The sequence below is a fragment of the Serinus canaria genome, chromosome 14 (assembly GCF_022539315.1).
Source record: "Serinus canaria isolate serCan28SL12 chromosome 14, serCan2020, whole genome shotgun sequence".
In the NCBI taxonomy this organism is placed as follows: Eukaryota; Metazoa; Chordata; class Aves; order Passeriformes; family Fringillidae; genus Serinus; species Serinus canaria.
Window position 1 is genome coordinate 9,179,881 of NC_066328.1, and position 16,490 is coordinate 9,196,370.

Here is a 16,490-nt window from a genome sequence, read left to right on the forward strand (position 1 = left end):
TTGGATTTGGACAATATGAGACAATAGAAACAAAGAGTTACGGGCGTCCGGGTACCTTTTTCTGGGCAGCATAAGCCTGAAAAAGGACCCACATTAACAGAGGATTGACCCTTAAAAGCAATAACGTGTTGCATATTCATACATCTCATACATTATGCATGAATTCCATTCAAATACAGGATTTTGTCTGGTCAGTGTCAGCTTCTTCCTCATAATCCTAATGGTGTCATCCTGCCCGAGCAAGGTGGGAAGAAGTTCATTTTTCCTGATAATGGAGCAATAAATTCTTTTTCTCTGAAAAATTGAGGTGTCCTGTGACCATTATCTCAGTGTGAGCCCTTTCTTTTAGAAAAAAGTATCCTACATAGCATAGTTTCTATTTTAACATTTTGTTATAAACTAAAACTATATTTAGCACACTACTTAAGAGAATATGTCACTATAGGACACAAAACAACATGAGTGCACACACCGCTGCTCTCAAGGTGAAGAAAAAGGGAAGTTTATTTTTTGACTCCAACATTTACAGTTTTCCAAAAGTGACAGTGGGTTGGAGGGTGACAGTGCCACCTCTCCAGTGATGCTGGACAAACCAACAGTCCATCAAATTTCTCCTCCTCCGTAAAAGAATGGAAAACAATAAGTTATTTACAGAAAGTGTGTGAGAAAATTTGCTACAAGAATGTAAATATCAGAAGGCTTAGAAAATCTTAAAAAATGAGGGTGACAAGAATTAATACACATTACTTTCTAACCCAACACATCCAATATTCATTTTAATATTTTTGAAAAGCCAGTAATCAAATACGCATTTTTCTCAGGTACATTCAAGACAACTCCCGGCTGAAGTGCTGCGCGCGGCGCCAGTTCTCCATTCTGTACGGAGCCCCTTTGTATGGCCTGGCCTTCCTGCTGCCCTGGTTCCCCTGGAGGCACTACAGGGAGGGCGACTGGCTGAGCAGCCTGCACCTCATCGTCGCGCTGTGTGCCTTCGACGGGCTGCTGACCTTCGTGCTGCTGGCGCAGTGCGCGCTCTTCGCCGAGAGCTCCAGCAGGCACCACAGCAGGCTCCGGCTCATCAAGTACAACCAGGTGGCAACGCTGCTGGGCTCCACCAGCGTTCTCTTCTGTGGGCTCGTATCTGATAATATGGAAAACTTTGGGTATTTCCAGGTTTTCACTGTTTTGATCGCAGCGCTAGCGACAGCTTGTATGTGTTGTACGGGTAAATACAGCACTAGTCAGTATGAGCAGAGGGAAATTTGTATGGAGGATGCTAATCTGGAAAACGGTGATGGAGCTTTCTCCTTGGCCTCAGTAGTGTCATTGACCAAACAGATCATGACAGAGAAGAATTTTCTATGTTTTGTAACAATGAACTTCTTCCAAGTCTTCCACCTAGCCTTCTACAACAATTTTATGATGATCTTTGTGGATAATCTTATTCCTAAGGATGTCCTTTCTTCCTCAGTAAGAAGTATCATGTATGGAGCAGGTTTTATTTGTCCTCAGGTAGGTAGTCATACTTTATTTCTGAATAGGAAAACCTGGTGTTTTAGTAGTTCACAGTATCCATTTAACATTTCAAAAAATGCTGTATTTGGCATAAGGCATTTACCAAAATGAGTACTAAATCTCACTCACTAGTGCTCTAGAAGAAGAAGGTACCTCAGTGCAGGCTGATCAAGGGTAAGAGGTAGAGAGAGCAGACAGGCTGGTGGAACATGTGTTTAAAACAATGTGAGACTTGAGTAGGCAAGGAATGAATGTTTTGTATCCTCCAGCATTTATAATACCTAAGCATAAAGGAATGAAAAACATGGCCAAGATGAAACATTTCTAAAGCAAATTATTCAGAATTCTGAATTTTATTTTGTTTTGTTTGTTTTCCAATACTGTGTATTAAAAATGAAAGACTAAGCTCTTCTTCAGGAAGTTTCTGAAATAAAATGCTCAAAATACCAGAAAAAAGTTATAAACTATGAAAAGCATTGTTAAAATATGTGGTGTCTCAGTCATGGAAACCAAACAAAACTCTAAATAGCTGCTTTTGGAGAATAGTACATTCCCATTTATTTTGTTGATTGTTCTCTTGGTCAGCAGTATTTATAGGGAAGAGATATCCTTTTAAGAGCCCAGTCAGGGATGAGGGGAGGAATAATGAACTGAAAAGAGAAAGAGAACCCAAAAGAGTAGTGTGTGAAAACAAGCAGCAAAAGTATATCCCACAGAATTTGACCATACGTCTCAGCAGCAAATTAAAAATTCCTCTGTTCATTGCCTTCTAACTTCTTCTCTAGATCCTTAAAAACTTTCTCTGTGCTTACCTGTTGGATGCTGAAAGTTAGAATACTCAAAATATGAGTATTCTGACACTCATCATAGGTGCTGATGGTGTTGAGAATTTTTTAAAATCAGGCTGTTATATTCATTAAATTGTAATGGGTTTTGATAAGTAATATGTATAAGAAGATAAATGAAAATGCAGCCGGAATTCACAGCTCAATTTCAGTTCCCATTTGGGCTTTTGCATATAAAACATACAGATCCTGAACATACCTTCTGTTCCATAACTCCTAACTATCTATAAATTCAACTTTTGTCCTTATCACAGGTTTAATAGTTTTGGGGTTTTCCCCTGTACCTCAGGCAGTTAGGTAATGAACTTTGGAGACAAATCAGTAGCTACAGAAGTTAGGAAAGCTTAAATAATTTTACACTTAATATATAGCAATCACTTTTATTGATAAAATCAGTGTGACAGTGTGAAAAGAATAATCTTTCAGAAAATGCGTCCCTCTCTGCTCCCCAGAGACTCTTTTTCTAGAAGGTCACTGAACCGTGGAGGGTTTGCTGTGACCTTATTTTTCTCAGGTTTTGTCCCTTTGAGCTCAAGATACAATAAGAGAATTCTCTGATGGCAATGTCCTGAACTTCACTTACTGGAAAAACACCCGACCCTTGTAACATAAAGCTCCTTTTTATGAACTCTGCTTCAGTGGCCTCTACGAGAATTCAGCTTCTGACTTAGGTTCCTTCTAGTAGTGGATGTGAGGAACACAACCTGCCCACAAGGAAAATGTTGCTGTAATACAGACAAACAACTTTGAATTTGCATCATTGTTAGTGTTTTCCTTACAAACACACAGTCTTAAAGACTTGCAAGTAGTGAGGAATTTTCTAAGTCATAAGTACTTCCTGAGACAGGGTTATTTTGCAATTACAGGGAGACAGGAACATGGTGTTTACAATAGCAGGCATTACATGATCCCTTAATATTTCTAGTGGAGGCACTTTTCAGCAAAATACCTGACAACAGCTGGGGGAGGAGTATGTTTTAAATTTCATATAACAAGATATTTTTCTTATACCACCTTTCCAGATTTGTTTTACCTCCCCCAGCTGTTCAAGTAGAAATCTTGAGCTTTTTATAACAATAGCATTTGCCATGATAATCTTTGTCTGACCGTAGCATCCTGGTTTTATTTGTTATGTTAAAGCAGTTCAGTGTGGGAACAATTGTACAAGGAAAATTCTTTCCTGTTCTTCATCTGAATATGACAGAGTTCATCTCTGTAACACAGAAGGAGAAAATGTGGATTTTTATAGAGATCCACAGATCTTTTTTGTATATTTGTGACAGAGATGAGGACCATGAACACGTAGATGGTGACAAAGGCCCATATAATAAAAAGCACATAATTCATTACAGAATGTCCTATTCAAACTGAAAAGTGAGAAACAACGTAGAACTTAAATTTTGTTCATACTATAATCAGCACTTACTATAATTTTCATGAGTTAGCCAGTCACTAGATTCTCGGAATCTGCTCCTTGCCAAGATTGGCAAAATTAACTCAGCCATGCACAAGCACTGGCCTCTGCCTTTCTCTCCTTGCTAGTAAAGCCTCCAACTTGCTTAATTAAAGCTGTCCTGGTGAGCTTGCTTTGCCTGATTAAAAATCATGCTTGATTTCTATAAATGCCAATGAAAATAGTAATATTAATGAAAAAGCAATTTCTGAAAATACATCTTCTTAGGGTCATTGTCAAAGACCCTATCTTCTTAGGGTCATTGTTTGCTTTTTCTTTTCTTTAGAAGGTATTAATTATGTCAGGTCTGTGTTTTATAGCTCTGCTAATGCTGAGACACTATACTGTACCTTTTCATCTTATATGTGTATATATTTTCTTTTCAGTGCCTTGTTCTTCTTAGTCATGCTTTCTTGAAGAAGTTTGGTTATTACAGAATCATCTTATTTTCCTTTTACTATGAAGGAGTAGCTGCTGCTGTCATGTGTCTTCTAGGGCAAGAACACTATTATCTGCTGGCATTTTATGTCACAACAAACATGTAAGTCAATCCACTCCCCTGTTCATAGACACAGCTGAAATCCTTCTAACAGAGCAGACACTTGCTTTTATTTACCATGAAGATTCTGCCTCTGCTTTCATGGTTTTCATTCTGTTTCACTTACTAGAAAAGTTGAAACTCCAGTTACAGCTTTTTTTTTTTAAATTTTATTTTGTTTCAGCTTTTATTTTCCGCTTGAAATAAAAAAAGCCTTAAATGCAAACAGCAATTATGGCTTGCAGCCACCTGCCTCCAGTCACTTTAACCTGAGATGCAAGGGAAGGAGAATCTCATGTTTTACAGAGACGTGGAAGAGCTCAGCAGAGGAAACAGTCTCTCTCCCCAGGGACTGTTTGCTAGGAAAGCTCAGAGCTCACCCTGTGTTGCAGGACCACTTGTGTGCTGCACTGCAGGCAGATCTGGGTAGCTCAGGTGTCTGTTGGGTAACCAGCACTGAGCCCATTCCCACTGGTGCTCAGTGTAGGATGCCAAGCTGCAGTATTTTCACATAAGTACATAATGATACAAGGAAAACCTTATTTCAAGATAAAGAGCTGTTTGTGTTAGAATACTGTTACAGCAGTTTGTTTTTATTTCTTCATGTTCTCTTTCATTGTTGTCTTTCTCCATGTTTTTTCCTGCCCTCTTCATCTTTCCCTCCCCACCCCGTTTTCTTTCTTATTTTCAGTATTGCAGTTGTGGGCTACTCTAACACTGAATTGTGTGAACAATAAATTGAATTTCGTTATCTGCATGTTTTAAATGATGAAGATGTGTTTTGATTTCTCCAAGAAAAAATTCTGAGGTACCTAAAGACTGTATGTTTAAAGTGCTAGTTGTTCAAAGTACCTTGTTAGTAAAAGCTCATCATGCCCAAAATTTAATGACACAGAAATTGTAATATTTTAATTTATTGTGTCATTTGGCTATTTGTTAACAACCAGCTTTGTATGTGTGTGTTTCTATATGTGTGTGGCATATCTATAAACATCTATGTACACTGTAAATACAGATCTAGAAATGCATGTAAACTATTCTTTCTGTTCTAATTTTTCCACCTTGAAGTTTATCTTCCACATGGTCGTGTCTTTTCCAGACTTCAGGAGCAAATTTTCAGTTTCCCCTTTTTCTGAGGTGTTACTTTTCTCCTGATCATTTTAAATGACATTTACTGATAATGTAAATTTATTGTCAAAGTGTTCACGATCTTTTACACCAATGTCCAGCAAAAAAAGAAGAAAACTCCCCATTTTTAGGTTTGCATATTGATTTCTAATTCTCAGCTAAGAGTAGATCTGGTAATGCTTTCAGATAGATCACCATGTTTTAAAGAACATCTTAGCTTTGTGTGTTTGCAGAATATCAGTGTTGGTGTGTTTGTGTTTGAATGTCAGTTACAATTTCATTATAAAGTAAATATAAGAACAATGAACATCTAAAATATTTTGTTTTTCTTTAGGGTAATTGTACAAGCTTCATTTAGCTTGTTCAATTTGCCTTTGGCAGATATTGTTGATGCAGATTTTATAAAGCACAAGAGGAGGTATGTCAGTCATTTTTTTTAAGCATGCTATTTGCCGTGTTACTCTTTGGTAATAAGTTGTGTCAAAATAAAGACTGTAAATGATCTGGGATCCTTGATACAGAAGTACTTTTTGTGAGAGCAGCTTAGCATAACTGAAGATCAGAACTTGAGTAAAGTTTCCTGCAGTTCCTTCAGTAGAGTCATTTAAACAGATTATTAGGTAATTTCTTTTTTCTTATTTTATAATATAAGCCAAGTTCTTCCAATTTTTGTAGCTTTATTTTTGTTAGCTTCAATTGAATTACTTGGTAACTAGATACATCTGTGATCATGTAAGGAATTTTCTGAATGAGGCCTTTCCAAGATGGAAAAGGTGTTAAGAAAGCTTTGCCTATGCTAGGTAAAATGCAGGTTTCAAAGTCTAGCTGGTTCCTTTATCTCCCTGAAAAGTGATAAAACCTGCTGCAGAATAGCATATTGCAACTCATTGATCTTTTGGATTTTTATCAAAGTGCACATAACTTCCTGTTGGTTCAATCAGTTGTTATGTAAGTGTAGATTCACTCCTGTTAAAGAACTTGCCCCTCAAATCTGTTGCTTTCATGAGAAAAAAATTACCTCATTTTCTGGCCTATGCATGCAAAATCTTCAGTTGTAATTAATTCTCCATGCACTGTTCAGTCTAATTTAACTTCAATAATTAATCAAAGTGCACAAAGTTGAATTTAAGTATGAGTCACTTCAGAATTAGGGCCAAGCTGTGTCTATGTATTTATGTGTGTGTGTATATTTATATATATAAATATATATATATATACACTCATACACACACCCCATAGAGTTTTGTAATCTTTAATTTCCAAATAAATTTAAATTTCATTATGTGAGTAGATCTGCTATAATGTGTGAACTAGATAAATCTAAGGATCATGATATTTAGCATTTGCATATTAACAAGATTTCAAGCTTTTTAAAATCACAATTGTAATTAATACACTAATAAGTTTGTGTTGTGCATTAATTTGTTTTTCCCCCAAATATTTTAGATTACCACTTTCCTCTATGGTTTTTGGTACCAATGCTTTATTTACCAAGCCTGCCCAATCTTTGGCTCCAATGGTTGTGGTTACAATACTAAATCATTATGGATATTATAACCTGAATAATGTACCTGGTCTTCCTGATATGAGGTGAGTTCAAAAAAGATACTTTAAATCTTAGAAAATAACATTAAATACTCCTGTAATCTAAAAATAAAATTGATCAGCAATTACTTTGCATCAACTGCACTTCAAAAACATAAACATTTTAAAAATGTTTATCAGTTGTTTTTGTCTGTGTAGAAGTACAAATGTTTTTTAAAGAGTAAATCATTTATTAAACAATAGACATGAGAATATCTACCTATTTTGAAAAGCAAAGGATACCTTTCATCCCCTGACTTTTTGCAATAAAAGAAGAAAATATTTGAGATCACTTAATAGCTCTTATTAAGATACATGTTGTCCTGGCATCTGCATTTTTTTTTTCCTCATAAACCTACTTCCTTAAATATATAATATAAAATGTTAATCAGATTTTTTTTGTTGTTGGTTTTTGGTTTGTTTGTTTTGGTTTGGTTTTTTTTGAGAGAAAGCAGTATAATTACTGGAGGGAGAGACTTTGCCTGGAGAGGAATGTATCATTTTGGCTCCAGCAGTCCTTACCATTCTAATGCTAATGATTTCATTGCAGTCCCTGGAGACCTTAATACAGCATAAAGCTGTGGTTGCTGGTTAGTTGGACATGTGTGGGCTTTTATAAAAATAAATTAACAGGGAATAACCACACTGAAAGGGTCACAGGTTGTATTTATGACCATCAGGAGGAAGTGGCAACAGAAGGAATAACTGAAGTCAGGGCTAAATGGAAAATTCTGTCCTGATTAGGATTTACTTGAAGGAACAACATGAATATCCTGAGAGCTACATAGTTCTCCTAAAATTTTAGTAAAAACCTAAAGGAACAGATAAAGACAATTTTATATGAACTTTTGTGGAGATAGCTCCTGAGGGAGAGAGGTCTGGTTACGAGTCATATAAGGTTAGGAGAACATTCCATATTTGGGGAATTTTCTAAAAAAAATGTATGAGGACAAGCATGACATAAAAGAACAACAGGTGGTCTTCAGAAATGCATCCAGACAGAAGCAAAGGCAGTTTAAGTTTGAGGCTATGATTGAGAACAGCTTATTTTAATGCTTTCTGTAGATAGCCAGTGAGATGATGTGCAGAGGACATGAACCTCATGATAATGTCAAATAAGATGAGTGACTTTTGCAGAAGAGTGGTGGGTTGAACTGGATGTGGATATGAGAGGGCTGAATATATTCATCTTGATGATTCAGAGAAATTCAGATTTGAAACATAAAAACTGCAGTTCTGATCCCTTTCAATCAGAGAAATGATCCCTTTGTGGATGGATTTTAAATCACAGTAGTGATAAATCTTTTTTTGCCTGGTAAATAGCCCCTGGACTATAGCAACAATAAATATATTATATAGAGGTTGAAATACTTGGAATGCTCAATCTATAAATCCTATGGTTTCACTTGAGTCATGCTGAAATTTTATTTATTTCATTAAGGCCAGGAACAGCATAAAATGTACAAAGCTGAGATTAGTGAATCAGAGCACCTGAAATACATATTTCTCTTGCCTATCCTTTCAAAAATAATTTCTTAAATATGAAGCAGTTTGCCTGTGCTTGCTTTATGTTTGGTGTGTGAATGGGTTTCCTTTGCTTGCAAATGGAGTACAGGGTTGATACACAACCCACGAAGACCAGAAAGCTCCAAGTTGTTTCTAGGGAGTCAGTTTGCCCTTGGCACTGTTCTCAGACCATTGACTGAGCTAAAACTACTTATATATATATAAAAAACCTATTGGCTGATCTCATATTTCAGCCATAGGCAGACAGTTAAAATACACTTGCCCCAGGACCAAGTTGTTGGAGGACAAACAGAAATTAAATACAAGAGATTGTTTAAAATACACCCAAACTGTTTTGGGGAAAAAAAGCTTTTCACACTTGTGAATGATATAAAATGAAGTGTTATGACCCATACCAATACAGTTGCAGCTCTGTCCTTCCTCCTTCTCCAAAGCTGGCAATATCTATTAAGTGCTTTGGAAAGCATTTGCTTTATTAGGTGTAGTGGCAGTGAATTGTGAAGATAGTACAGAGGACCCTTATTCTGCATTAAAAAAATATTTGGGCCCTGACCAAAATATGTCTGAAGAGTTTCCAGCAGTGTTGTTTACTGGAACAAGGCAGAATATGCAGTCTATACACTATTTGCTGCATTCTGAATTATTTTTAATAATTTATTTTACTAATAATTATTACTTTTTCTTGAACTGAGCATTAAACTATAGCAACAATGATGGAGCAGCTAATCTTGGAAAGCTCCAGGCACAGTGAGGACAATAAAATCATCAGTAATAGCCAGCATGGCTCCCCCAAGGGGAAGTGATGCTTGACCAACTTGATAAACTTCTGCAGCTGAATGACTTGCCTGGTGGGCAGGGAAGGCAGTGGGGATTGCCTGCCTGGGCTGCAGTCCTGATGACCAGGATGATGGGGCAGGATGGACCCTCAGGAAGTTTGGGGATGACACAAAACTGGGGCTGTGGCACGTGCACAGAGGGTCACACTGCCATTGGGATCTTGGCAGGCTGGAGAAATGGGCTGGAATTAGACAAAGTTCTGCAGCAGGGCAAAGGTGATCCTTCCCCTCTGCTCACACATTGTGCCACATCCTTAGGAAGTGTGGTCACTGCACAGAAGTTAAGCACTTTATCATGGAAAGTGGTTTTTAATATCTTTAACATTTGAGCAATACTTTGCAGAATGGAGTGTCCTGGTTTTTCCTTTCTTCCATCATCATAGCAAAGCAGTATGTGCCCTGTATGGCTTGAGATGTTTTTTTGTTCTTGTTTGTTTGTTTGGTTGGGTTTTTTGGGTTTTTTTTTTTTTTGTGGGTTTTTTTGGGGGTTTTTTTTGTTTTGTTTTTTTTGGTTTTTTTTTTGTTTGTTTGGTTTTTTTTTTTTTTTTTTTTTTTTTTGGTTTTTTTTTGTTGTTTTTGTTTTGTTTTGTTTTGGGGTTTTTTTTTTTAGTTTGGCTTGATTTTTTTTAACTTTGCTATGGAAAAGATGCCTAGTTTAAAACTCCCTCTTCTGGAGAGCCACTGCAATTACCACCAGCTTCTCTTGAGAGTGCTTCTCAAATTCGTTCCTCAGAATAAAGTTATTTGGCAGCAATTCTTCATTATTTATTGAAGGCACTTTAAACTGTCAGTGCTTTCATACTGAATTACTGAACTACCTGACATTCTGTTCAGAGTGATTTTAGGGCTGTTTAGGGAAACATTGTATGTTTTATTCCTGTGTGTGCAAAAAAAAGGTAGATGTGGAAATTTCTGAAGTTACTTGTTCAGCTGTAATTGTGATAAAATCCAAGATCTGCTCTTGATTTATCTCAGTCCCTTAGTGAAATATTTTCCCATTCCTTGTTTTATGTATTATATATTTTCATAATTCATGCAATAACTTAAGGTTTTAGAGTACAATTGGTAATATTACTTTCTTAAATCAGCATCATTCCAGTGAAACCAAATCAGGCTTGCACAGTGTGAGTGATTTTGCAGATGTTCTTTGTGTAAAGGTGGAATAATGTTAGCACTGAAAACTGCAATCCTCTTTAGTGTGCAGAGCAGGCCAAATGCAAGCCCCAACATCCTGTTAACTGTGTCTGAGTCCTGTTCTCATCATTAGGTGGTTAAATAATGTGTCTGTGGCCTCCCTGCTGGCACTACTCCTGCAGTCCCTGGGGGCAGCTGTGCCAGAGCTGTGCATGATGTGGGCTCCTTCCCCTGTAGGTGCACTGGAAATGCACTGGATCCAGGCCAGTAAACAACTCCAAATGGTAAATTATTGTCCCTGCCAATAAACATTGGCTATGGACCAGTGGCCTGCTATTGAACATTTCCAGCCACAAATGCAATTGCCCGAGTGATTAAATGATTCACTTGTGAGCCTGTGGGCTTTTGTTTTCTCCTGTAGCATTAGCATGTACATGATTTGAGATAAACTGTGCTCATTTCTGAGCCTGTGTCTGTACTAAGGACAGAATCTGGGCTTTGTTGGAGGTTGCAAACATTTTTTCTGTTAAACTGAGCGAGACATGAGTTGATTCTTTCATGATTCAGAGGAGCTCTTAGGTTTTATTCAAAAACCCGTTCAAGGTTTGGGGGATTTTTCACAGATTTTAGGTTTCTTGGACCATGTCCATAGCTGTTCTGTGAGTCTCTTATCTCATCCCTGAATGCTAAGGAAAAAAATGAGAAAGGAACATAAACTGCCTCATGGAGAGAAAGTTCACTTAGGGGGTGTTTCTCAGCTTGAGTTGACTTTCCTGATATTTAAGTAATTAGAATCCCATAATTAACAGAATGCAAGTAGATAATGAATCCTACTAGATGAATGCCAAAATGCATGCTTTGAGCTGTCAGAAACCATACTGCTCATAAAAGGGAGCTCATTTCATTCCTGCATTTTCTTGCTTCATTCATATTTGCTGATGCTTTTATTTATTTTTCATTAGAGAAGATTTAAATGAGGAAAGGCCATGCATTCATTACAAAAAAATAAAACTAGTGTTAATTTAACATTTATTGAAATTAACAATAATTTATTTATTTATTCTTTCTATGGCTTATATTATCTTGTAATCATTTATTTTAAAACCAAATTAAATAAGGCTTGATATTTCAAATGGCCCTTGAAACCACACCTGAATGTTGTGCAATTATCATTATTTCTCTCTGGCATTCAGCATCTAAAACATCACACTATGTGGATAGTTAGAGCACAGATTTCAACTCAAATAAATTACTTTCATGTTCAAATGTTTGCTTCCATTTTCTACTTTTCTTTCTCCTCCAAATTTTTCAGTCTTATTATAGCTTTTTGGATGCTCTGTTCTATAATTGGATGAAATTTACTTAAATTGATTTCTATATTACATAATCAGGAAGGTAGTGAACAGGATTTCTTAGGTTGTATTAAAATTAACTCTTTCTATGCTAATTGTCTGAATTCCTCCCACCTAGAGAAAACAATATATAATACATATCTGTATGTAGAATTAAAAAATACACAAGATATTTCTATTTCTTTTGCTTAGCATTGACAGTACAGTATGATTTAAAAATCACTTGTTTAGTGACCATGGAAGTTCATCCTCGTATTGAAAGCTGTGTTCTCATTTGTTTCAGCAGGTCATTTTTAGATCTCCATGATGCCATGTTCTACCTGGTCTGTCTGGTTCCCCTCTGCATTGCAGTCCTACAGATCCTGACCTGGACTCCTTTTTCCATCCAGAACAGCCACCTGGCAGCTCCACAGTAAATATGGAACCAGTGGTCAGTGCATCTCCTGCTGAACCACAAGAGAGTTCAGTAAGTTTTTCATGTGAGAGAGCAAAATTGCAAGATGAAACACAGTTTGAGCTGTTTAACTCAGTCTCTATAGACTGTGACTCACATTCAGCCTTAATGCTGAGCCTATACAAATTTTTCCCAGTTCGGTTGCTTTCTGTTAATGGGTTTTATCCTAATTACTTTATTTAAAGTAATTTCTGGTATATAATGATTACTGATAACTCATTTGAAGAAAGGATGTGGCAGATCAGGGAAAGGGAACCCAACCCAACACCTGGAATTCAAGGGAACTGTATTTTCTGAAGCCTATTGGTGGATTAATTTTGCCATACTGATAAAATGGCCGATCTCTGAAGTTAATATGGAAGATCCCAATAGATATCCCTCATGGATGGCAGGGAGACAAAAATTTAGATGGTGTCTAGCTGGCCAGGATCAAGACAAATTTGACAGCTACCATGGGAAGAGCCAAGAGTAATTAACTACCCTGTGAAAGTCCATGTAAGGCTAAAGAATAAAAGGATTCAGGTGCTGTTCAGTGTTGCTCAATATGGAAAAAGCTCAGTAAGTCCTCAGTGGCTTTCAGAATCTCTGGCTTTAAATGGGAAAATAATTTTGAAGGTATCCTATAGATAGTGCCTCATACAAAACGTCATTGTGGCAAGGACAGAATTAGTCTGTGGATGTAGGGTTTAGCTCTTGGACAGATGTAGGCACACACAGTTACTAAACCAAGCTCTACCTGTTCAGTGGTGTTATGTTGGCTAACTCATTTGGTGTGGCTATTGAAGTAAATTTCTGAATCATCAAGTTGAAGTTAGTTAATTCCTGATTAATTCTTATCAGTTAGGATTTTAAATGAATCCTGTGATTTTTATAAAACAAAGGGTTTTTGACCAAAATTTAGAAACATTGAGTCCTCTCTTCATTTCACACATTGTAATGATAAGACACATTAGCATGTTTACAGTACTCCCATTTAATCAATATTATTCTTCCTCCAGTATATCCACGGTGTAATAGTGCAGTGATAAATACCTTTAGCATAATACAATCACTGCATTTTTGTATTTTGTTTTGCCTGGGCAAACACAGTTTTAGTAGCACCTTTCTTAGGGAGTCCCACTTGAAAGTACAAGAGCATTGTGTGGATCCCAGCTTTAAAAGGCTGAGCGAGCTGATTTGCAAGGCTCTACACTTACTGTGACAGGTAACTTGGAAGAGAAAGGAGTGTAAGAAATGGCTTTGCCTTTTGGTGGACACCAGCATAATTTAATGAATTAGTTTGAGATTTGAAATAGTTTGAGATTTGAAATGCTAGAGTTGAAAAAAACATTCATTTGTGCCTCGGCTTTTACATTTGTAGAGCAGAAATAACATCATTTCCTTGCCTTTTTTGAAGTGTGAAGTGCTTTCAAGGCGATGAATGAAAAAGAGGGAGATCATCATTAAATATTTAGAAATCCAAATGAATCCTTTGATAGAAATATGAAGATTTATGTTAAAATGTAAGAAGGCAGAAGTGTGGTGAAGTTTGAACTTGCCTTATCTGGTTTTTATCTGTCTTGTCAGAGACACTGTTGTCCATTTGCATTGTGCATGCTGACAGCATTATGTGCACATACAGCATCACTTGTGTGCTCTGTGGATGGGTAAATACAAATACCAGAGCAGATGCAGCCTGTGTGTTTAGGGTTTGAATTTGGAAAGATTTCCTGCATTGTATGTATTTATTTCATGTCTGAAAGGCAGGAGCAGAAGTTGAAGGAATTTAAGTTAATATAATCTTTGATTCATTATATGAAACAGTCTTCTCTCTGACAGTTCCTTTAAACTGGTAATAACATTAAATAGTCTCTTTTTTTCTTTATTGTTTCTATATATCCTAAATTTCCCATGTTTATCCTATCTTCATAGAATATATATTTTAACAAATACAATAAAATAACGTTATTGTACCATAAACAGGGTTTGTTAGGTGTCTGTGTTAGTTATTTCTAATATTAAGTTATTAGAATATATTGTACAACTGGAAGAGGACCATACTATACAACAGGAAATCTAATCACTGTTCTCCCATTTGTCTGTCCTATTTCCCTTGCTGTAAGGGCTGGAAAAATGTCTTTTAGAGCATCAATAGTCAATCCCAAAGAGTTCTGGAAGGGTGCTTTAAATTTGGGTGGTGGTCTTCCTATGGGAATAGAAGGTTGGCACTATGCTGTGACTGACATTGCTTATTCTCCATTTCTCTGTCACCCACTAAACTTTGTTATCTTCTGCTAAACCTACATGATTGGTTTTGGCTGTGAATCAAGTAAAGGATGATCAAAGGCTAAAGTTCAGTGTCTTACAACAGCTGGTTTCCCTGCTTTCTCTCCTTATTAGCCAGCAGTATCTGAGCTTGAACTCCCACTGCTGGAAAAATGCCTCAAATTAATCTGGATAATTTAAGAGTGCCTAAAATAGTCTCATAACTGATAAAGAGGCTATAAGTGTGTGTATAGTATAAAATATGAAATGCTGTGGTAAGCTCAGAGGAATAGAAATGTGATGCTTGAATCCCATTCTTAGAGTTTCTCTATAAATTCTGAGAATATGGAACTTAATATGCAAAATGAATTTTATTTATTGAAAATCAATAAGCAGAAATGTCTGCTAGACTAAAAGGATGTTGTCCAATAGACACTAAAGAATGTTAGTCTAATATAGTAGTAATATAATATATGGTCAGTGATAGAGTGAAAATATTGAATAAATGACAACAAAGCATATTTAATTTTAAGTGAGGAAAGATGATGTTTTGTGGAGCTTACATGCTCACTTCTGTTCTGGTCTTGTAGAAAATGACCTTCCCAGTCTCCTGCTGCCCTGGTTTTGGAACTGCTCAGTAATTCATGAATGTACTCTGTTGACATGGCTGGTAGGAATGTTTACATTTGAATACAGTTCCACAGCCTAATGGGTGCTGTCAGGAAAGACAAGCAGGAAGGGGAAGGAACACTTCAGATAAGCCACATCTCCTCAAGTACATCTAGGCACTTCCTGGCATCAATAAGCCAGCTTGTGGGGGGAAAAGGCTCAGTAGTACATCCAGACAAAAGAATTCCAGCTGGTTTGGTAAAGGAACATAAAGCTGGGACTGGGGGGAGTTGTCCTGAAGGTCTGGAGGGACCCACAACTGGGCTTCCTGGGTTACCTTTGGGGGAGAGGATTTCAGATATCTGTGTTTACCTAAAAGACCTCTTTCTGGTAATCCCTTTCTAGCTAATGTTTCAGTAAGAGAAGTTGTTTTATTACTGCATTTGATGCTTTCTGAAGGCTGACCTAGAACAGAGACTAAATGGAGTTAAAGAATAAAGTAGGGATTTATTAGGAGGCCCCAGTAAATCCACCTTGGGCAGCACAGGAGCTCAGCCAGGGCGAGCCCTGGTTCACCCCAGGACAACTCAAAATGGTCACAAAATGCACCCCAGTCATGGGGTCTCCAGTTTTATAAGTTCTGGTCCATTTGCTTATTGGAGTTAATTGTCCAATTACAGCTTTAGCTTATTAAGTCACATCCTTCTTGTTTTTCTCTCTTCAGTCCACATTGTTTCTGCTCCTGAGCGTGAGATTTGGATCATTTGTCCTTGGTCCCCAGCTAGAGAAGGAAATGTTTTGTCTACCTGCTCTGTGAAGAGAGCTTAGTCTCCCCTAAAATGAAGCTTAGAAATACGCACTAAAGCAGTACAGAATCTGAAAAATATAAAAGCTAAAACCTGAGGCATCACATTTTTTTGGGAAAATTGAGGATTCACACCGTAGACTACACAAGGCTGTACAGCCAGCCCTGCCCCCAGGCTGTTCCAGAAGCCAGGGGGGGCCAGCACACAGCAACAATGGCTGGGTTCAACCCTCTGGGTTTGGGACCTTTTCTGCTCCAGGATTCAATTGATTATTGAAATTTTCCATCAAGATAAAGAAAAAACGCTCTCCAAATAGTGGAGCAGAAGTAGAAAAAGTGATTCCAATATTTCTGGGAATTCTTTCCCAGCACACTAATTGAATGACAAAGCTTGCTTGCCCCACAGAGGGTTTGCTGAGGTTGTCCAGCAGCTGGTTACAGCTCCACCAGCTTATATGCAAATGAC

At 37.1% G+C, this 16,490-nt stretch overlaps 1 protein-coding gene across 4 annotated transcripts in view; it reads left to right on the top strand.

Annotated features, from left to right (window-relative positions):
• Window positions 1-15,084, top strand: part of LOC103817671 (transmembrane protein 180-like) — a 19,852-nt gene extending 4,768 nt beyond the window's left edge. For 2 of the 4 annotated variants that reach the window (XM_030229893.2, XM_018915935.2), the window contains 5 exons: window positions 822-1,512; window positions 4,200-4,354; window positions 5,814-5,897; window positions 6,926-7,069; window positions 12,196-15,084. In XM_030229893.2, the coding sequence (XP_030085753.2) occupies window positions 822-1,512; window positions 4,200-4,354; window positions 5,814-5,897; window positions 6,926-7,069; window positions 12,196-12,328 (1,207 nt within the window). In that variant the 3' untranslated portion in view covers window positions 12,329-15,084. Of the gene's footprint in view, window positions 1-821; window positions 1,513-4,199; window positions 4,355-5,042; window positions 5,160-5,813; window positions 5,898-6,925; window positions 7,070-12,195 lie in introns of those variants that run through there. The other 2 variants (XR_007778864.1, XM_030229890.2) reach the window with 2 other exon arrangements.
• Window positions 15,085-16,490: the final 1,406 nt, after the last annotated feature.